This window comes from Mangifera indica, chromosome 11, assembly GCF_011075055.1.
Source record: "Mangifera indica cultivar Alphonso chromosome 11, CATAS_Mindica_2.1, whole genome shotgun sequence".
In the NCBI taxonomy this organism is placed as follows: Eukaryota; Viridiplantae; Streptophyta; class Magnoliopsida; order Sapindales; family Anacardiaceae; genus Mangifera; species Mangifera indica.
In genome coordinates, this window is record NC_058147.1 from 6179385 (window position 1) to 6200592 (window position 21208).

General features: G+C 33.8%; 4 protein-coding genes across 4 annotated transcripts; 3 read left to right on the forward strand and 1 right to left on the reverse strand.

Annotated features, from left to right (window-relative positions):
• Nucleotides 1–48: 48 nt before the first annotated feature.
• Nucleotides 49–2361, forward strand: LOC123229677 (receptor-like protein Cf-9 homolog). Its single transcript, XM_044655595.1, has one exon. It carries the CDS (start codon nucleotides 49–51, stop codon nucleotides 2359–2361), a length of 2313 nt encoding a protein of 770 aa, XP_044511530.1.
• Nucleotides 2362–4405: 2044 nt separating this feature from the next.
• On the forward strand, nucleotides 4406–8625 carry LOC123229185 (cyclin-A1-4-like). The gene is made up of 11 exons (XM_044654826.1): nucleotides 4406–4577; nucleotides 4675–4905; nucleotides 5630–6169; nucleotides 6648–6740; nucleotides 6932–7065; nucleotides 7172–7247; nucleotides 7340–7416; nucleotides 7511–7544; nucleotides 7807–7956; nucleotides 8066–8200; nucleotides 8450–8625. The coding sequence occupies exons 2-11, from the start codon at nucleotides 4708–4710 to the stop codon at nucleotides 8519–8521; spliced, it is 1509 nt and encodes a 502-aa protein (XP_044510761.1). The 5' UTR covers nucleotides 4406–4577; nucleotides 4675–4707; the 3' UTR covers nucleotides 8522–8625.
• A 1841-nt stretch (nucleotides 8626–10466) lies between these two features.
• LOC123229137 (cyclin-A1-1-like) lies at nucleotides 10467–14559 on the forward strand. Its single transcript, XM_044654748.1, has 12 exons — nucleotides 10467–10811; nucleotides 11468–12002; nucleotides 12084–12220; nucleotides 12576–12668; nucleotides 12801–12934; nucleotides 13052–13127; nucleotides 13213–13289; nucleotides 13384–13417; nucleotides 13522–13671; nucleotides 13748–13882; nucleotides 13983–14094; nucleotides 14253–14559. Exons 1-11 carry the CDS (start codon nucleotides 10605–10607, stop codon nucleotides 14046–14048), a joined length of 1644 nt encoding a protein of 547 aa, XP_044510683.1. The 5' UTR covers nucleotides 10467–10604; the 3' UTR covers nucleotides 14049–14094; nucleotides 14253–14559.
• Nucleotides 14560–18210: 3651 nt separating this feature from the next.
• Nucleotides 18211–20713, reverse strand: LOC123229827. The gene has a single exon (XM_044655803.1). The coding sequence runs from the start codon at nucleotides 20592–20594 to the stop codon at nucleotides 18441–18443; it is 2154 nt and encodes a 717-aa protein (XP_044511738.1). The 5' UTR covers nucleotides 20595–20713; the 3' UTR covers nucleotides 18211–18440.
• Nucleotides 20714–21208: the final 495 nt, after the last annotated feature.

Sequence of the window (21208 nt, forward strand, 5' to 3'; positions counted from 1 at the left end):
CATTCCTCTTCCATCTGTGATAAGCACAAGATACAATCTTATCCCAAAATGAATTCTTGGAAGGAAGAAGGTGACTGTTGTTCGTGGGACGGGGTTACATGTGACAGGGAGACCGGTCACGTGATTGGCCTTGACCTTAGCTGCAGCTGGCTTCATGGTTACATTCCCTCCAACAGCACTCTGTTTCTCCTTTCTCACTTGCAAAGCCTAAACCTTTGTTACAATGATTTCAATTACTCCCAGATTTCCCCTGGCTTTGGTCAATTTTCTGATTTGACAGTCCTTAGACTTTCATACTCCAATTTTTCCGGCCAGCTTCCATTAGATATCTCCCATTTATCTAAGTTAGTTGTGCTTGACCTTTCTGGCAATTCTCAGGTGATTCTTGAACACCCTGTCTTGGAAGGGATGGTTCAAAATCTGTCCAAGTTGGAAGCAGTTTTTCTTGACGACGTAGATATGTCTACCGCCGCACGAACTGCTTCCTTTACAAATCTATCTTCTTCTTTGATAGACCTGAGTCTCATTGATTGTCGATTGGTAGGCTACTTTCCCGAAAGTATCCTTCGCTTACCGAATCTACGAACCCTCCATTTACAGTTGAACCCCAACTTAACGGGCATCTTTCCGAAGGTTAACTGGAGCAGTCCCATTGAAACTCTGAATGTTGCTTACACAAATTTTTCTGGACAATTACCCAATTCAATCAGCAATGTGATGTCCTTGAGGTATTTGGATCTCTTTGGATGCAATTTTTTCGGGTTAATTCCTCCGTCACTTGCTAACCTTACACAACTTATCTTTTTGGGCCTTGGAAAAAACCATTTTTATGGCCACATCCCATCATCCCTTTCAAATCTTGGGCAGCTCCAAGTTTTCGATCTTTCATGGAACCATCTAACAGGTGAAATTCCCTCCGATATTTTTGTCAACCTTACTCAACTTTCTTTCGTATCCTTCCGAAGTAATCAACTAGTTGGTCCAATCCCCTCTCGTGCAAGTGGACTTCAAAATTTAGCTGTTCTCTCTGTGAATGAGAACATGCTCAACGGGTCTCTGCCCTCTTGGCTATTCACTCTGCCACGGGTGGAATTTATAGACCTTGGTTACAATCAACTAGCCGGGCACATCGTTGAATTCCAATGCCAGTTCTTAGAGTCTCTGTGTTTGGACCAAAATAGGTTTCATGGCTCAATTCCAGTTCTACCACATTCATTGAGATTATTTTTTATCTCCAACAATAGTATGACAGGAGGGATTACTCATCTGATTTGCAATATGAGCTTGATTGCTATTCTTGATCTTTATAATAACAACTTGAGTGGCACCATTCCAGACTGCTTGGGAAACTTCAACAGTAGTCTTCGAGTGTTAGATCTGCAAAAGAATAGAATGTATGGAAATATTCCCGATTCATTTGCACAAGGCAATCATTTGAGGGAACTCAGCATCAACTGCAATTGGTTGGAAGGGACTGTCCCACGATCTTTGGAGAATTGCACCAAGCTCGAAGTTTTAAATATTGGAAACAACAACATAAAGGATATATTCCCACATTGGTTGAGCAGTCTTCCAGAGTTGCGAGTTTTTGTTCTTCGTTCCAATAAATTCTACGGAATTATATCAGCTTCGTCCGCTGAGGCTAATCATTCGTTTCCTAAGTTAAGATTCTTCGATATTTCAAATAATACTTTTAGTGGTCCTTTGCCCACAAAGTATTTTGAAAGTATGAAAGCTATGCAGAATGTTGTTAAAGTGGGAAAGAAGTTGCGATACTTGGGTGATGGATACTATCAAGTTTCTCTGATATTAAATCTGAAAGGCTCTAGTTTTGAAATGATGAAAATTATCAATGAGTTTACTATCATGGATTTCTCCTACAATAATTTCCATGGCGAGATTCCGAAAATAATTGGAAATCTGCATGCGCTTCAGATTCTCAACCTTTCTCGTAATAGTTTAAGTGGCTGTATTCCATCATCTTTCGGAAATTTGTTATCTCTCGAGTCATTAGACCTTTCTTCAAACAAGCTTACGGGAGAAATTCCCCGTCAGTTGACAAATTTGAACTTTCTTGAAGTTTTAAACTTGTCAAATAACCATCTCACAGGTTCCATACCTCAGAATAACCAATTTAACACATTCCCAAATACTTCGTATGGCGGGAATGCGGGGTTGTGTGGATTTCCATTATCAAACAAATGTGGTGACGACAGTGCGCTGCATATCTCAGCATCAAATGAAGATGACATGGAGTCCAATAACGGATTTGACTGGCAAGTGGTGTTGATAGGGTTTGGCTGTGGAGTGCCGTTTGGATTAATTATTGGGTGTTTTGTGTTCGCAACTGGGAAGCCTTAATGGCTAGTTGAGAGGATCGAAGGAAAACATCATAGATAGCTGCCAAAGGTCCAACAACAATGGAGGAGGAAGAAGACAGTGGCATATGCATGGAAGAGGTCTCTTCGGCAAGTGTTGTTGCCGATTTTGTATGACGGGGTCCGCATGCACCAAATTAATTAGTCTTTCAGATTTTGGTGGATCCATAATAATATAACAATAAAGCAACTATACATAATTTTTTATATATAATTTAAATATATAAATAATATGTTATTATATAATTAGATAATTTTAAATAAAAAAGAATATTTAATTATATAATAATATATCATTTATATATTTAAATTATACCCTCATAATACAAACCTTTAATCTCCGACCAAAGAATCGTAAGATGTGGATAAATTATTTTTTGTAAACGTGTGTACAAGCCAAGCCGCTGTTTTCAATACGTAATTGCGGTGTGATTGACGTAAATATGAACGGTTGCACGGAGTCGCCTAAACTTGTTATTAAAGTAACCACCCATGGGATGTTTTGAAGTATAGACCAAGTTAATACAAAATTAATTGATATATCAAATAGACATATCATATTTATGATACCGTGATAATCAATTTTTGCATCGTATTGTTAATTAAAAATTTAATTATTTAATTATGCATCATATATTATATCATATATGTATAGTAAAATATGTATGTTTAAAAATAAAATAATAATAAAAATAATAAAAAATATTTAATTAACATATCATTGTCTTGAAAAGTATTAGTAACAGTTTTGAAAATTTAATTTTTTTTGAATACATTTATATTATGTCATTATTTTTTTTAAAATGTATATTGATTTCTATCATGATATATTTTATATCGTATTACACGTATACTATATTGTATTAGTTTAATAAACCTATAATACATTTTTTTAAATTTATATCGTATCATAAATATGTATCATGATCTGCATGATACTAATAACAATAATTTTTACTATGATGAAAGAATTTAAATTTGCTATACCGTTTTTTTTGTCAAATTCACATATACTACCCAGAAAAAGATCAACAACTAGCGGATAGTTGCATTAGGCCAAAGAGCTATTTCCCACCCAAACTATACTGAATTTTCAAAGTTTTTCCCATTAATTTTAAAAATCTTATTTACCCACTCACGATCATTTAAATTTGTTAATTTTAAAGATAAAATCGTCATTTTATATTTAATATTAAAAATTAACTTAAAAATGATTTCATTTCGCCTCCCCTAAATTTAAAAAACTAACTTTTCTCTCATAAATCAAGTTTAAAAAAATCACATTGCCCCCCCAGGGTTTAATTTCAAAATATGTTCACTTTCTTTGGTGTTATCGCCGATTGTCTCTCCCTCTTGACGGTTTTCCTTCCTTCAATAGCCAGTCTCAACTTCAACCCAACCCATCCGACATCGAGAGACGTCGTCTGAAAAAAGAAATCATCTTCCTAAACAAAGACAAAACGATTATCACAAAACAACAAAGAAGGAACACGAATTAATGACTATCACAATTCCCACAGCATCTCAAACATTAAGAAATAATTTTTTATTGTTGTGTGATTATTTCCAACAATTTCAATAATTATAATTAAAGTGTGATTAATTTTTTATCATATCGAGATTATAATAATGACAACACTTATCAAATTATTTATTATCTTATTTTACTTATTAAATTATATACATAACTCTATTCTGTATTAGTATAAAGTTAAAATTGTGTAAATGTTAACGGGCGACAACTTTAGCATTCAACAGACATTTATTGTTTTTAGTATTATAGTATGGTTATTTGTATAAATACATACTTAATAACATTTCCATGACCGTAAACTATTAATTTATCCATTAAATTATATTAAAAATCTTATTATTATCTTTTTGTATTAAATTTTATATTCATTAAATATACTTCTCATGAGTGATAATTTGATCACCGGCAATTTGATACTGATGAACATACCTTATTATAAAAAAAACAAAATTATATATATATATATTCAGATGATATATCTTCTTTATGATCACAGTTCACTCCTTAAAAAACCGACGGCTGGGATGCATCTTTCTTCCTTAAACCAACACTTTTTCGCGCTCTTTAGTTCTTAAACAATTGCTCTGGCAATCTCCCTCCAAAACCCTCCAAGAATCTTGAAAACGCATAATCCGAAATTGAAAGTGCCAGTCTCATACTAAGCAGTAATTAATGTCACATTATCACAATTTCTTGAATTTTTTTTAACAACGTAATTGATTTATAACTGGAGCCCTTTATTATTTTCTCTGATTTTTGCAGGGAATTCTGGATCCGGTTAGGGTTTGGCCCAAAATGTCATCGCGAAATCTTCGTCATTCGTCATCATCGGCTAGGAGGCTTCCATCTGCCTCTGAAAACTCCATTAAAAAAATTACTATATCGAAGCCCCAATTGGCCAAGAAGCGACCGGCTCTCACTGATATAACCAACCAGAAAAATGAGTCTGAAATCGGGTCGCGGGTTTTGGGGAGCCTTCCTCCTAAGCCCATTGTTAGTAGTTTTTTTTCTTTCTTTTCTTGTTTGTGGATGTTTATAAATTATAATATTGGTATATATTAAATTTACATATTTCATATTAATTTTGCAAATAATTTTTACTTGGTAATTTTTTTGTGGGTTTTTTTTTTTTTTTAATGTTAATCTTCAACTATTTCTTTGTAATTGTTAAAGGTCTTTGCAAAGACAGCTTTATTTCTAATGCATTGATAATCTTCTCTGACCATTGACTTGATCAATTTTAAGGTGTAAAATATTGACACTGACGTCAATTCAGTTACACACTTTCTACATTAATCACATCTATGTTATTCTATAGCTATTTTTGTTCATGATATGTTTTATTATTTTGCCCACAAAGTATGAACGGTTGCATGTTTTGAAAATTGTTTTGTCATTTATGACTGTCATGAGGACATCGTAGATTTATTATATTGTCAAACTTGTCATGGAAAACAATAAGCTACCTATCTTTGATATCCTTTCATTATAAAGCTTGAACGTGTGCTTTGAGATGATAACTACCTTGTTCTCAAAGGCTTAGGTTTCAATATGGTGCCCAAGTGCCCCTAAATCATTGTGTTTATACTTCAACTTACAGGTGCCATGTTCTAATTTTTTGAGTGTTCAGAAGCAATTTTTTAAGTCACTCTTACTTTCAGGTCTAATTTTTTGATTTTGAACAATAATGGTTTATGTTTTATACTTTAACTTACAGGTGCCATGTTCAGCTAAAATTGCCAAGAAAAAGGAATCTTCTCCTCATGCTTATGATAAAGGGCTTTCTGGAAATACTTTGCCCGCAACATCATGTGTGTATAGTGATGGCATATTGTTGCCCAAAAGTGGTCAATCTACGTTTAGAGCCTTCTCTAGTCCAAATAGCAGTTTCATTATCCTTCCTACTGAGAGTACAGTTCAGGTACCCAGAAGCACAGATGTTTCTCCAAGCAAATCAGTTGGTGGTTCTGTTTCCTTGGATGAGACCATGTCTACTTGCAATTCATTGAGGAGTCCAGAATTTGAATATATAGATAATGAAGGCAATTCAACAATTAAATCTATTGAGATGAGGACATATAGCACCCTCAACATTTCAGATCATGAAAAAAGAGAAGGTTCTTTCTTTGAAAAGAGAGATATATTAGCAGAGATTGAATCGACTGTTGATTTTGATGATACTGATTACAATGTCAAGGATCCCCAATTTTGTGCAACTAGTGCTCCTGAAATTTTTAAGCACTTGCATGCATCTGAGGTTTGACATCCTCATGCTTAGTTGTTTTTCTTTTTCTGGTCAGTTGAGTTTTCTGGCTTTTGCTAATTACTAATGTTAAAGTTTCCCAATGGACCCATATATATTAATTGTTGATTTATTTGTTTATTTTCTAATTCTGTTTAAAGTTGGAATATGACATGTTTAATATAATGTTTGCAAAAATGGTTCCAAGATTAAGAAGGTTATATTAATATATTTCCATTAATTGTGATTTTCCGAGGGTTAAGAATGTTATTAATGTTCTGGTAATTCTTTATTAATCATACTGCATGTCAATTTATAGCACAAACATAATTGGTGATACTGATTTTTTTAGTTATGCAGTTATTGCAATATGTTAAGCATTCTCCAATCATAGATGTTTGGAATGTAAAACTGTCTCAGAGAAATATGGTCTGAAAGTTTGGTAATATTCGTCATATTCTGCATCTGAGTTATTAAATCTTAAAATTTTCAGGGGAAGAAAAGGCCTTCTACTGATTTCATGGAAAAGGTTCAAAAAGACATCAATGCTAGCATGCGTGCAATAATGATTGATTGGCTAGTGGAGGTATATTGTAGCGGGTGATGATTTTGGCAGGGCATTCATGTTCCTCAAGAAACTCACCCCTAATCTGCTCTTCTGTTTTAGGGTTGCATATATGTTGATGCTTATTATGTTGATGCTCTCTTGTGTTATAAAATTTCTCTTTTGCTAATGAGATTTTTTTTTTGTGCTAAACTTCAAAATTTTAACTGTAGGTTGCTGAAGAGTACACACTTGTACCAGAGACTCTATTCTTGACAGTCAATTACGTAGACCGTTATCTTTCTGGCAATGTAATAAATCGGCAGAAGTTACAACTCCTTGGTGTTTCCTGCTTGATGATTGCAGCGTAAGTTTTAAATACATTTGCTTGTTTCATCTAAATTAGCACTCGTGTATGGATATATATATTATGATAGGACTATCGATAATAACTGAAGCTATGATATTTACAGAAAATATGAGGAAATATGTGCACCTCAAGTGGAAGAATTCTGTTATGTTACTGATAACACATACTCCAAAGAGGAGGTTAGGGTTCTATTTTCCAACTTCTAGATTCTTATTTATGTTTATTTATTCCTCCTGAATTCAGAAGTATCATGAAATATCCTTTGCCGCAGGTTCTTCAAATGGAATCTGCAGTATTGAATTACTTGAAGTTTGAAATGACAGTCCCAACAGCTAAATGTTTTCTAAGGTGAAGTTCGTTTTTTATATTCCTACTGAAATGTTAAGTGCTTGTCTTGTTATACTTCTGTGGAACTGACTTGCAATTTTTATCAAATGTTCAGGCACTTTGTTCATGCTGCTCAAGGAAGTTATGAGGTACCCTTTTCTGGAATAGATTATTTCAGATCTTTTCCCATTTTATTGTCACTTCTATTTCATTAATTGATATTTTAGCAAATTGTGAATAATCACTTGTATCAGATGTGGCCAGTAGTAAACATTTCTGTTGTTGATGCCGTCATGCTTTTGTTATCAACTTCCATATGTTACCACTAATATGTTATTTTTGTTTCTCCAATAATGGCTGTTGTTGGAACATTGTTTTCTAATGGTTTTAATAGTTGCATGCCTTTTGTAGATCTCATCACTGCAGTTGGAGTGCTTGGCAAACTATATAGTGGAATTATCCCTTCTGGAATACAACATGCTTTCATATGCCCCCTCACTAGTAGCTGCATCCGCGACTTTCTTGGCCAATTTTATTCTTTCTCCATCCAAGAAACCTTGGGTATGCGTTAGGAATAATTATTGGGTTGATTTTGCTTGCTGCTATTCTCTATCTTCTCCTCTATTTTCAGCGAAAACATAGTAAAATTTTGCTTCTTCTTGTGATAAAGAATTCTACCCTTGGGCATTACACACTTTACCAACCTCCGGATTTGTCTGACTGTGTCAAGGCACTGCATCGTCTCTTTTGCAAGGGTGGTCACCCCAATTTGTCTGCAATCAGGGAGAAGTACAGCCAGCATAAGGTGAGTTGAATCTCTCTTCTGAGGATAGGATGACTAGACAACTTTTATGAGCTTTTCCCTTCACTTCCAAATGATTATTTTGTGGAACAATCTCTAAATTGAAGGCATAAGCACAACTTCCTAACTTTCTTCAGCTCCAGTTACATAAGAAATTCAATAGACTAGTTGATTTTCAAATAATCTAAGTTGATTTATACACGTATTGTGATGTTTGTTGCTGCAGTCTAACATGTTTTTTCATCTGTACAGTACAAATACGTGGCCAAAAAGTACTGTCCCAGTTCAATACCTGCTGAGATTTTCCAAGACATGAATGAGTAGTTGTTAACATTACATATTGACAGTTTTTCGCTTGTGTTCTAAATGAATTGTTCTCAATCTACAGCTATGAATCAATGCAGTTTAGTACAGATGATTTCCAGCTATGAATCATTTTAGTTAGAAGTACTTTTAGTAAATTCTAAAATCAACGAAGGCTGAATTTAAAGATTTCGTAAGATCCGTAAGAGTAATACTACATATAAGTGTAATAAATAAAATTAAATTGATATATCATCATATAATTAAATAAAATGATTATTTATTTTAGACTAATTTACTAATTCATATTCAAAATTTGATAAAATGATATACTTTCACTCTTATTTAGTTTTAATAATAAAAAATTATTTATATCATTATTTTTAAATGTTTTAATAGAGATGTTATTAATTGTTATTTTGTTCCTACGGTTTAAAATATTACAATAACATTCTTATTAGATTGAATTGTGAACGATATTTTGAGGATATAAATATTTTTTTTTTAACTTACTAAAGGTAAATGAATTTTTTTTTTATCTTATTGAAAATATATCATAGCCTTGATAGATTACAGTATGACATTTACACATTAATTTATTGCATTTTGTTCAATTCTTTAAGAGCTTAAGTGTTCTATTTGAAACTATCAAAAAGTGTGTTAAAATTTAAAAAATTTCAGAAACACTCCAAATTTTTTTCTAATTTTCAAAACCCCTCAAAAATTTCGTTAAAGGTGAAAACATGTTAGCAACCAAAGGTGAAAACATGTTATCTATACTAACAAAAGGTGAAAAGGTGTTTTTAAAGCCTTAGGTGGAAAATTGTTATTTATTCTTTAACAAGTAGAGTTATTTTATTTTTAATTCAAATTTATTATAAGTAACTCAGTGTTTTTTTTTTTAATACTAGTTAGCAACCAAACCAAGCTTTTATACACGAAGTCTTATCAGAATTGTCCTAATAATTTCATATTTTCTTATTCTAATATGGTTAATTATGCTAGAAAGATGAAATAAGTTAAAACATAGTTATTATTATCTTATGATATACGATACGTATCATACAATATGATACGATATAAGTGAAAAATAATATGTATCATAAATATGATACATATTATCAATATGAATTGATATATTTTTTAAAGAAAATAATGATATAATAGAGGTGTATATAAAAAATTTTAAATTTGTAATAGTATTTGTAATATTTTTTAAAACTTTAACGTGTTAATTAATCTTTTTATTATTTTATTTTTTAAAAATTGTATTATACGATATTTGATACATAATATATAAAATTAAATTTTTGACATATTATATGATAAATGATTCGACTATCATAGCTAAAAGCCAAAATCCAATGTTTCCACAAAATTTTGAAATCAAGGAGGATTGACTTTTTTTTTTAATTCATGCAAATAGTAAATATACATAATAATTTGTACATTAGTTTATAAATAGAATCCGAATTCAAATATAGGGCTGAATTCAAATAGAATCCGAAATTGAATGTAAATTAGGAATTGCAGGGCTGGCACGTGACATGTCACTTTGACTTACCGACTTCAACATTCAGAATTTATGGTCTAATTTTTTGGAATTATTATTATTTTTTTAGCTCGTTATTCGGTACTGAACTGGAAGAGTGAAGACAGGTCCAGTGACCGTTTAAATTTCGAATTCAAATATAGTCTTACAGCGCCGTGACCTTTCACTGATAACAAACCATCTTCCGGGTGCACCACGTGTCCCATTACCCTCCGGTGGCACCTTTTCATTAGAGTTTGAGAAACCCCACAAACCCAAACAGTCGTTTGGTGGGCCCCACACTGCGCTCCCTAACGAATATCGAACTGAGTCTGACGGTCAGGATGCTATCACAATTCAAATCACCTTCCTCCCCGCCTAAAAGTAAAATTTTATAAATGTAAAATGTTTTATCAATTATCACTTCCATAAACAGCTTATTCAAAGTCTTTCAAAAAGCTCGCCAAATTCTCCGCTAAGAACTCCTGAAAAGCTTCTGTCCTCTCAATTTTTCTTTTTGAATTCGCTTTCTTGTTCTTGGCGTAAGAACAAGAAAGATTTTTTGATTTCGAAATGTCGATGCAGAACCGGCGGTCGTCCTTTTCGTCGTCCACAACATCGTCTTTAGCTAAACGACATGCGTCGTCGTCGGAGAATGTGAGAAAGTTCATGGCGGTCCCACCGCATCTGGCGAAGAAGCGAGCGCCACTCAGTAACATCACCAATCAAAGGAATGTCATTCAAAGTGGTTCAAAAAGCTCACTCTCCTCGTCTTCTTTGGTCGGTATTTTCAGTTTTTCAACTCTTTTTTTGGCTTCTGAGAAAATGAGGAATAAGATAGAACTATGTTTTGGAAAGAAAGTTTCTCTTGATTTTATGTTTTTCAAATTTTGTTTTTCTGGATGATTTTTTTTTCCTAGAGTAAGAACCACCAGTTTGGTTGCTGAGAAAATGGAAAGAAAATAAATGAAAATGAATAATTAAAATATCTAACAACTAAATACGTAAGTATTCTTTTACAAGCTGTGTATATTAAGATCTCCGATGATGAAAAGATTTTAAATATGATTTTGAAAAAGAAAATCACTGGGTTATAGGGAAAACTTGCACTTAATTTAACGGGGAGAAAAATCAAAACGCTTGTGAAATTTCAAATTAACTCAGAAGTTTGTAATTTTACAATAGTCCCACTCAACTTTCAAATTTTAGCTTTATGGTAAATGAAAAAAAGTAAATTTACATGTTCGAATAAATTGTATAAACTTATCTATAATAGTATCTAATTGAGTGATTTTGAAATAAGAGAAATAGTAAATAATCTAATCATCCAATCACAAGCTGATATTTTAGTTTATACAATTTGTTTATGCACATGATTTCATTCAAATAAAAATTTTAAATTTGACTGCTTGATTTACTGAATTTCATGCTTGAAGGCACCATGCTCGAGTAGAGTTGCTAAAGCAAAGAAGGTAAATCCAGCCGGCAGTATCAACAACACGGGCTTCTCGGGCAAACTCTTACCTGCATCATTAATTATAAAATCAAGCACAGTTGTTCCTCTTAAGGTTACATCTCTACCAAGAACTGAAGAACCTGCCCCCAGTATTGTAAAGTCCAACAATGTTCTTCCTTCTAAAGTTACACCATTACCAAGAAGTGATAAAATTGCACCTAGTATTGCAGAAGTTCCGGCCTCTTCTAGCATGGATGTCTCTAAAGTTACACCATTACCAAGAAGTGATAAACTTGCACCTAACATTGCAGAAGTTCCAGCTTCTTCTAGCATGGATGTCTCTCCTAATAATTCAGATGCAAATTCAGTTTCTATGGATGAGACGACGTCTGCTTCTGATTCTTTCAAGAGCCCTGACGTTGAATATATTGATAACAATGATGTTCCAGCACTTGATTCTATTGATAGGAACACATTTAGAAATCTCTACATTTCAGGCCATGCAGAAACAACAGGTAATGTTTTCGCTTAAAATTTTAATTTTTTTAAATGTTTAGGTTACCACTTGAACTTATTATCTATTAATTTGCTTGTAGGAAATGGCTGCAGTAGAGACCTACTTGCTGAGATGGAAATGGATGATAAAATTGTTAATATCGATGATAGTAACATGGATCCCCAGCTCTGTGCAACTTTTGCTTGTGACATTTACAAGCACTTGCGTGCATCTGAGGTAAATTCACCCTTTCCTGTTCTGCAATAACTTCTAATTTTTTTCTTCGCCTTAAAAGAGTCTTGTGATGTTCATTTAAAATTGTTTGCTGAAATCTTTTGGTAAAAGTAAGAAGAATTTTTTTATTAATCATTATTATAATGCTTTTGCTATGCACCTTGTAGGCTATATAAACATCTACTTGGACACTCAGAAGGCTGTGAACAGATTATGTAGTTTGTTTTACCAAGATACAATAAAGTGCTAATCCTTATGCATAATAGACATAATATGGAAATGTATTTAATTCCAAACATATATTCTATTGCTTCTATAATATCTTTCTAATTATCTTCCATTCATGGGGGTTTTTTAGGCAAAGAAAAGGCCTTCAACCGACTTTATGGAGAGAATTCAGAAAGACATAAACTGCAGCATGCGCGCAATACTGGTTGATTGGCTTGTGGAGGTAATTTATGAATTCTTATTCAGTTACTAGATATTCTTTACATGTGCTTTGACTAACTAAATCTTCTTTTTGGTACCACCACCCGTTTATTGTGTGTGACATGCTAACTTGTGATGCTAATTCCAACCGCAGGTGGCCGAAGAGTACAGGCTTGTACCTGAGACGTTGTATTTGACTGTAAACTACACAGATCGGTATCTTTCAGGCAACGTAATGAATAGGCAGCGTCTCCAGTTGCTTGGTGTTGCCTGCATGATGATTGCAGCGTAAGTAATCATCCCCCCTTGTCTTTTTTATTCTCCCTATCTATGAAATTGCAGTTTTACGCCATGCTTTCACCTCCATGGTTATAGTATTAACAAGAAATATTGCTGAATTGCCAGAAAATATGAAGAAATTTGTGCACCCCAGGTGGAGGAATTCTGTTATATAACTGATAACACGTATTTCAAGGAAGAGGTACGAAATTTATATGACGTTTTTTCCTCTGTATTGCTCAAACTCTTTTACCTAGCAAAATAATTTACTATCACAATTGCTTCAGGTTCTTGAGATGGAATCTGCAGTTTTGAATTACTTAAAGTTCGAAATGACAGCTCCCACCGCCAAATGTTTCTTACGGTAGAGTTTATAATCAAGTATCTCTTGTTGCAGTCATGATTATATTGGCACTGCTTTCTGAAATCTGACTTGTGATCATCGAAATAAAATGCAGGAGATTTGTTCGTGCTGCTCAAGGGATAAATGAGGTATTTGTCACCTTCCTCATATAATTTGTTGCATGAGACTTACATCAATAATTTTGCCCAAATATTTTTTCACTAATACCTCAATTGTGTTTCTGCTGGTTCAGGCTCCATCAATGCAGTTGGAATGCTTAGCAAACTACATCGCAGAATTGTCTCTTCTAGAGTACAGCATGCTCTGTTATGCACCATCACTCATAGCCGCTTCTGCAATTTTCTTGGCAAAATACATACTAATCCCATCAAAGAGGCCTTGGGTATTTACATAAACACTAGCCGCCACCATTTTTTTCTTCATATAAGAAAGAAAATTGATCATTGTTTTTGGTGCAGAGTTCTACATTGCAGCATTACACACTTTACCAACCTTCGGACTTGATGGACTGTGTTAAAGATCTTCATCGCCTATTCTGTAATAGCAATAGTTCAAGTCTACCAGCAATCAGGGAAAAGTACAGTCAGCATAAGGTAAATAAAAGCTTCTTCAAAACCATATAATTATGTAGACATAAGTCGGCGTCAATTCAATTCATATAAATAAAAGCAACTGGTGCTGTGTATATTTCAGTACAAATATGTGGCAAAGAAGTTGTGTCCTCCATCAATTCCTCCAGAGTTCTTCCACAGCCACTGAGTATTGCGGATTGTTCCAATATCCCGTTGGATAGACTTCTCTTCTGGTGAGTTTCCTGTAATGGATTCCAAGATTTCAAGCTTGTGTCATTCCTTTTTCCATGTTGATGTAGCAAGCCAAAACCTTTGAGGTTATAGTATGATATATTCTTCTTCCTTTTTGTTTACAATTAACTCTCACTGGTTTTTATCTTGTCATCTTTAGAATTAACGGGTGATTTCCACCAAAAGGCATGGATTGCTTTGACTTCCCCAACGGCGCCTTTTAATTATATAGAGCCTTGTTACTGTCTGTCACAAATCAAATTCCCTAATTAGAATCACATTCGGTCGGATTAAAACCAAACTTTCTAAGTTAGAACCGCTAGCCTGTTAAAAGGAACAAGAAACCTAAATCCTCATTTTGTCAACTTGTTTTCATTTATTTTTGTAACATCTCTAATCTGATAGTCTGGTTCACTGTTAAGATATTATCAATTTTGGATATACAGTTTATCATGGTTTTGTTTTTAGACTTTGTAACTCAAAGATATCTTTAAACAAATCTCATATCGACAAAGCATGAAGAAATATGGACTTATATGTGCATCCAATATGTTTGGGTTGTTTAGATGATGACTGGTTAAATAGTTTGTAAGATGTATAAATTGTCAAAATGTGGGCAAAAAATAAAACCATGATGAACTAAGTGAACAATATCTTGACAGTAAGTTGAATTATTAAATTAGGGATATTATACTCTTTTTCTGGATTCCAACTCTAACAATCTTTTCAATTATTATTCATTGACAAAGATTACTTCATCTTACCAAAGATTATTTGATCCCCTGGTTTCCTCCATATGAAATAGTGGATAATTCTATTATCCATTGTATAATGATTAGATAACTACGAAAATAAATTAATAACAAAACCAAAAAAGATTTTAATGTGGTTTCTTTTATTATTTAGAAATTTATGTTTACAGTTATGTTATTTATCAATGAGAAAATATTTTGGTAGAGTTTGTGTAATAATTACAAGATAGTATTATATATTTATGATTTCTGGTGAGTTTTTAAAGTCTCAATTTATCCCTATCTTCATTTAGGTCTTTTAAATTATAGGATGAAAAGGTAAAATTATATGTAAATATTGTATCTAAATATGCCAAATTAAAACATGATTCTAGAGATTTATTCCTATTTTAATTGGACAAAAACAAAATAATCATAGGCCAAATGACTATTTTCCACCCAAGTTTTGCTAAAATAATAAATATATACCCGCGACAGATAAAAACCCAAATACTCATCCAAGTTTTAGTTTGTTAGGATACACTTATAAATTTTATTTTAGGGTTAAATGGTAAAATGATTATTTTACCAATAAGATTAAAATAATTATAATTATATTTTATTTTCTTTCTTAATTTGAAAAACTAATATTTTCCTTTGGAATAAGTTTTTGAAAATTTCACTTTTCCCCACTAAAATACCAAACTTGAAATCAAACCACTTTTTTTAGTGAACGATGAAGCACGACAAAGGAACAAAACAGAGTCCAATTTTGGATAACGCTTTGTCGTTCAAAGTCTAGACGACAAGCTCTATCGTTTAGAGAATGGATGATGTTTTGTCGTTCAAGAACGCGTCGTGTCGGTCGTTAGAGGGATAAATGAAGAAAAAACTTGGGGATTTGTGGGGGAGGGGGGAAAGTCACTTTTCAAAATTTAGGTATGAGGTGAAATGTTAATTTTTAAAACTTTAGGGGGGGAAATGAGATAAAATTATATATTTTTTAATATTATTGTTTATATTTAGTGGCAATTTAGGGATGGATGAATATTTAAGTTTTTCAGCTATTACAAATGTATTTTTGAGATTAAACTAAAATTTATGAGAAATAGTCCTTTGACCATAATTATATTAATTGCATGATCTTGATTTGATAGAAAGTGATAGTTTCTTCAGACTCCCTTGTCAATCAATTAATAAAACCTTTTGAAAACTACTAAATTTTGAGGCTTAAAAAAATAATATAATGTCAAAAAATTGAAAGGAAAAATGTGATAACACAACTTCTTTATGTGAAGAGAGAAAAAAGGTCACTCAAATTTAATATAATAAAAAATGTTTAAAAACAGTTATAATTCATAAAAAAAACAATTAAACTTCAATTATTCTGATTAAAGATTCACACATCTTTTGTTTACTTTAAAAAAACAAGTTTAAATGTCATACTTAAAAATTTTAATGTCTAAATATCAATTATCGTAAAGATGAAAGCAAGTTCTTCAATTTAACATAATTTATCACTTTCATATATTCTAAAAGCGTTAAATGGTATTTTCATTGTGAATTATATGAAAATTTAGTGTATCCAAAATCTTACTTCTAATTTTAATACTTTGCCAAAATCCCATGTCTCTTTTACTTGAAAATATATATCCAAAATTTTAATTCTTATTTTGATTATATCTTGGATAATTTGAAGAGATTAAAAATAATAATCAACAAGACACAACTGTAAGCAATTTACACAAATTAGATTATTTAAATATACATACATGTATAACATTCAATTGAAAAAATAAGGACTAAATGACTTACTATTTAAGAATTTGCTATACAAATTTTATAATGAAAGCAATATTTGTGAAACAAACAATAAAGCAACTAGAGTATGGCACTTTTCACTCTAAAAATAGGTTTTGAGAATCAATATTAGAAATTTGGAGGGGAGAAGTGAATTAAGTATTACATGGAGTAAAGTTTTTGGGGAACACTATAATTTAAGAAAAATTGAGGGTGGGCCTTTTTTTAACTATTTTCATTTTTTATCAAATTTGAGGGTAAATATGACCTACCCTCATTGTTTATCGGTTCGTCTCCACATGCGAAGTTTTTTCATTATCTATGGGTGATGATCATGAAATTTTTGTCTAGATAAGATAACTACTCATTATCTTTTTAGTTTGTCATTTGGTGGTCTCATAGAGGTACGATTTAAAGAACTCTGAGTTGTGTTCCGAGTTTTACACTCATTGTTTATCAAGTTCATCTTTACATGTGAAGTTCTTTTCGTTATTTATGGGTGGTGAGCATGAAACTTTTGTCTAGATAATCTAGTTACTAATTATCCTTTTAGTTTGTCATTGGACGGTCTCATAAAAGCACGACTTAAAGGACTTTGAGTTGTGTCTCGAGTTTTACCATGTCACAAGTTAGTATAGTTTACCGTTTGGTGGCTATAGCCCGACACGACCAACCATGTTGGATATAGCTTTGCACGACCATGACATGTCTACCCATAAGTGCCTTAGCTGTGGAGTTATTTTTATCACTGTTTCATCCCAGGCAAATTAAAATAATTAATAATCATCTACATAAACCAATTCTAGTTTATATTTATTTCTTGCTTTGCCTATCAGAGGACAATTATTTCTTCCTATTTTACTTATAATACTAAGTGAATTCAACCGGTTAAAGCTTTAACCTTGAGTCCGGTTCTAGCTTTAACCTTCACTTCAATTTCTGAATGCTCAGAAAGATTAAAAGCCGAGAGAGTTAAATGATCTTTCATTTCCACCGGCAAACCACAGTAGAGGGCTGTATTTTCAAGTGGAATGCCCCAGTGCCTTGCAATCTGAGCCCTCAAATCAGCAACTACAGTTGCTCCATCCACCATGATCCGAGTCTGTTGGGCGTTGAACTTCACCAAAATGTTAAACTTTGTTTGTGCAATTGGTGTGATATGAAGAACAAGAATGGGAGATTGTCCAAACTCAAAATCTCCAAGAACCAGATGGTTCATCAACTCTTCACCCTTAAACGACAGAGTTTGCCTCTCAACATCCACATTCATAAGCATTTGAATCTGGCTCTTCAGATCTAAAATTGTTGCAGAAACTTGCATGGCTATATCAGTGGTGAACTCTGCACCCATGATCTTAAGCAGCACAGTTTTGTTCATGTTAAAATCTGAAAATGGTATTCATTTACTTAACATCTTTCTAAATTCTAACTACTGCTTATAAAGTTAGAGTTGTGCTTCAACACATGCCCACAATGAAACAATTCAATTGTAAACAAATACATGCCATCTTCATTCTATATGCATTCTGTAATTATTCTGTTTCATGTGAACTAACCATTAACTAGCACATAAAATTTGGCATAATATCATGAAAATCTTCATGGGTATTGATATTTTTTTATTTATTATAATCTTGGGCATTTACAAGGCAAAGCTATATATGAAACATTATATACTTACATTATCAATAATATACCATCTACCATCTTCTGCTTGTTTCAAAAGTAACAACTTAATACACAGAAAACATCTAAATAAAAAAAAAACTATTGCAAATATAAAATACAATATTATATAAATTACATATGATATGTGCTCACCCAGCACACCGGGGTTTACTGGCCTTCAAAAATGCCAACTTTACTCCTTGGTTGGGCGTTTTATTCAGCCAGTGGCATTCCTCAAACGCACATTCTTCCTTCTTGCCCCACTCCACGTCAACTGGCGTTATATATTGAGGCCCCCACGCTGGGGTCCCATCCTCAAATGAATTGTGCGTTAATCTCTTCAAATCAGAGCCGTCCAATTTTATCGTGAATATCTCTCCATAAGGCTGATAATGATGTGGGTTTGAGATTGGCTCGGCGGAAATACCTGCGTAATCTGAAGTAAACACTAGACTTTTCCCATCCGGACTAAACGTAGGATGGTTAGTCCGCCCGCCCAACCCGCTTTGAACCAATTTCCTTAAACCGGTCCCATTAGGGTGGATCAAATACAATTCGAAACTCCCCGAACCTGGGTTCTCCCGATCCGATGCAAACGCGATCCAATCACCAGCCGGTGACCAACTACACATCGTGTCCGTCCATGGACCTTCCGTTAATCTGTGTAGCCCACCCTTCTCTCCCTCAATTGCATCCATTATATACAAATTCTTGTAACCCGTTCGACCCGATCTGAACACCATCAATTTACCGTCGGGTGAAACCGATGGAAATGCGTTGTTTTGGCCGTCAGTGGTCAACTTTTTGGCACCAACTTGATCAACATCGTCCACGTGGATGGAAACGATATCGACTTCTGTACTCTCACTAGCAAAAACGGGTCCTGTGCTGGTGTACACAAGCCCTTCATGAACCGGGTTCCACGCGGTTGAAAAAGCGGTTTCTGGGTAAATCTGCCTCCGGTTTGAACCATCTGGGTTCACTACATATACTCCTGGGAAATCAACGTACGCGATTCGGTCACCTTTCGGTGAGAAAGACGGAAACGAACCGTCAATTCTAAAGAGCGAAATATCGGGCGATGGACTCTTGAGATTCTCGAGTAACAAGTGGGTGCTCTTGTCTTTTATATTTCTGTCACCCCTACACTTATGGTACCCGATTCGAGTTGAGTCAGGTGAGATAAACGGGTTAAGGTGGTGAGTGTTGGGTGAAATTAAACGAGTCAACTCGATAAATTCTTTTTTGAGAAGGTCAAATAACTCAACGTGGCGATAGCCCGAGTTGGGTCTTCTTGTAGCCACCGCTATGAACTTTTTGTTACCTGGTGAAGTAGCTGGAGTGAAAGCGTGGAGACCTGGTGGTGTGACCCGCCGAATTGTCACTGAACCGGTTGAAATCAACCCCGTTTTGGGTAGAATCGCTTTGTAAACACTGATCCAGTTATCTTTCTCGCTTCTTCTGTGGAAAAACAGAGTATAATCATCGACCCAACACGGCCACCCACCGTTTTCAACAACCTTGACTCGCTGAGCCCCATCCCGAGTCAAAAAAACATAGATATCGGTAGTTAGCATCTCAACTTCACCATCCCACCCTTTCTCTCCATACGAAGCCACAGCCGTATAAACCCCAGATGGAGATACTGCCGGACTAAAATCGGCAACTCCATACGGCGTCAGTCTCCTAGTCAACCCGGTTCTCAACTCGGTCGAGTACACCGCAGCCCAACTCGTCCTGGGTTTACCAGGGTCCTCATGGGTCGACACGTAGATTAAATTTTCACCACTCAAAGCCGGTTTATCTTTCACCGAAATTGCACTTTTTCCCTGCTTAATTTCCAACAAAGGTACTTGCACACGAGCGGTGATTTCAACTTGAAGCTCAAGGGCAGTTCTTGAACGGGTGTCCCTCGGATCACTATAATAAACAGCATCGTAGTAGATGTTTGATGATCCGTTTCTTTCCGTGACGTAGATGAGCTGAAGAGGAGATGAATCATGCCCGCCCGGAGGTTGGATTAAGGTTTGATCGCGTAGAAGAAAAGAGAGGAGAGAGGGAGAAGTTGAAGGGAAGTGGCCGTTGAAATTCAGATACGTACCGTCGGTGATTTGAACCTCATCGGCGATTGATGGCGGATCCGAAGCCGGGAGTGTAAAGATGTCAAAGGCGTAATCTAATTTGCCAAGGGTAGTAAAGATAATACTGCTGCCGCGGGTGGAAGTTTCATGGTCCGCCGTAGCGCGGAAGAAGGATAAGAGGAGAAAACAGAGAAGACAAGTGAGAATTGTTACGGGTTTCATGGTTGATTCGGGTTTGGGTTGAGATGGAGTAAAGAGAGGAGACTGGAGAGTTGATATTTAGATGGGGAGAGTGTGTTGTAAGAGATGACGTGGTGGGAGAATTTGTGGGTCCCAGGACAGGACACGTGGCGAATATATAAAGGATGAGATTGATAATAATTTCGGATGGGTGGTGGATGGGAATATGAGAGTCAATTTCTATCCATGAAATGGGAGTCAGGATTATTATTATTATTATTTTTTGTCTCTTTTAACTTTTTTTATTGTATATTTATGAGGTAGAATACAAATACATCACCAAATTTGGCTTTTTATTATAATTACAATTAAAAAAACAATTTTATCCACATGTGTGGAAGAGCTGGAATGCAGAATTTCAGGGCACGGTTGGTTTAAATTGAATGGATTATATAAAATATTATTTGAAATAAATTATTATTATTATTATATATAATAGAATTTAATAAAAATTAATAAGTATGAATAATTATTATATTTAATTAAAGATAATAAAATAATATTAATATATTATATTATTTAAATATTTTTAAATATAATTATTTTAAAATATTTTTTATATTATTTGATATATAAATTAAAAATAAGATTATTTT

Bases quoted from the DNA above. Each gene is read 5' to 3' on its own strand.
- LOC123229677 (XM_044655595.1), top strand. From the start codon at position 49: ATGAATTCTTGGAAGGAAGAAGGTGACTGTTGTTCGTGGGACGGGGTT.
- LOC123229185 (XM_044654826.1), top strand. From the start codon at position 4,708: ATGTCATCGCGAAATCTTCGTCATTCGTCATCATCGGCTAGGAGGCTT. The intron at 6,741-6,931 runs GTATATTGTAGC...TTTTAACTGTAG, and splicing joins TGATTGATTGGCTAGTGGAG to GTTGCTGAAGAGTACACACT. The intron at 7,248-7,339 runs GTTAGGGTTCTA...CCTTTGCCGCAG, and splicing joins ACACATACTCCAAAGAGGAG to GTTCTTCAAATGGAATCTGC.
- LOC123229137 (XM_044654748.1), top strand. From the start codon at position 10,605: ATGTCGATGCAGAACCGGCGGTCGTCCTTTTCGTCGTCCACAACATCG. The intron at 12,669-12,800 runs GTAATTTATGAA...TTCCAACCGCAG, and splicing joins TGGTTGATTGGCTTGTGGAG to GTGGCCGAAGAGTACAGGCT. The intron at 13,672-13,747 runs GTATTTACATAA...TTTTTGGTGCAG, and splicing joins TCCCATCAAAGAGGCCTTGG to AGTTCTACATTGCAGCATTA.
- LOC123229827 (XM_044655803.1), bottom strand. From the start codon at position 20,594: ATGAAACCCGTAACAATTCTCACTTGTCTTCTCTGTTTTCTCCTCTTA.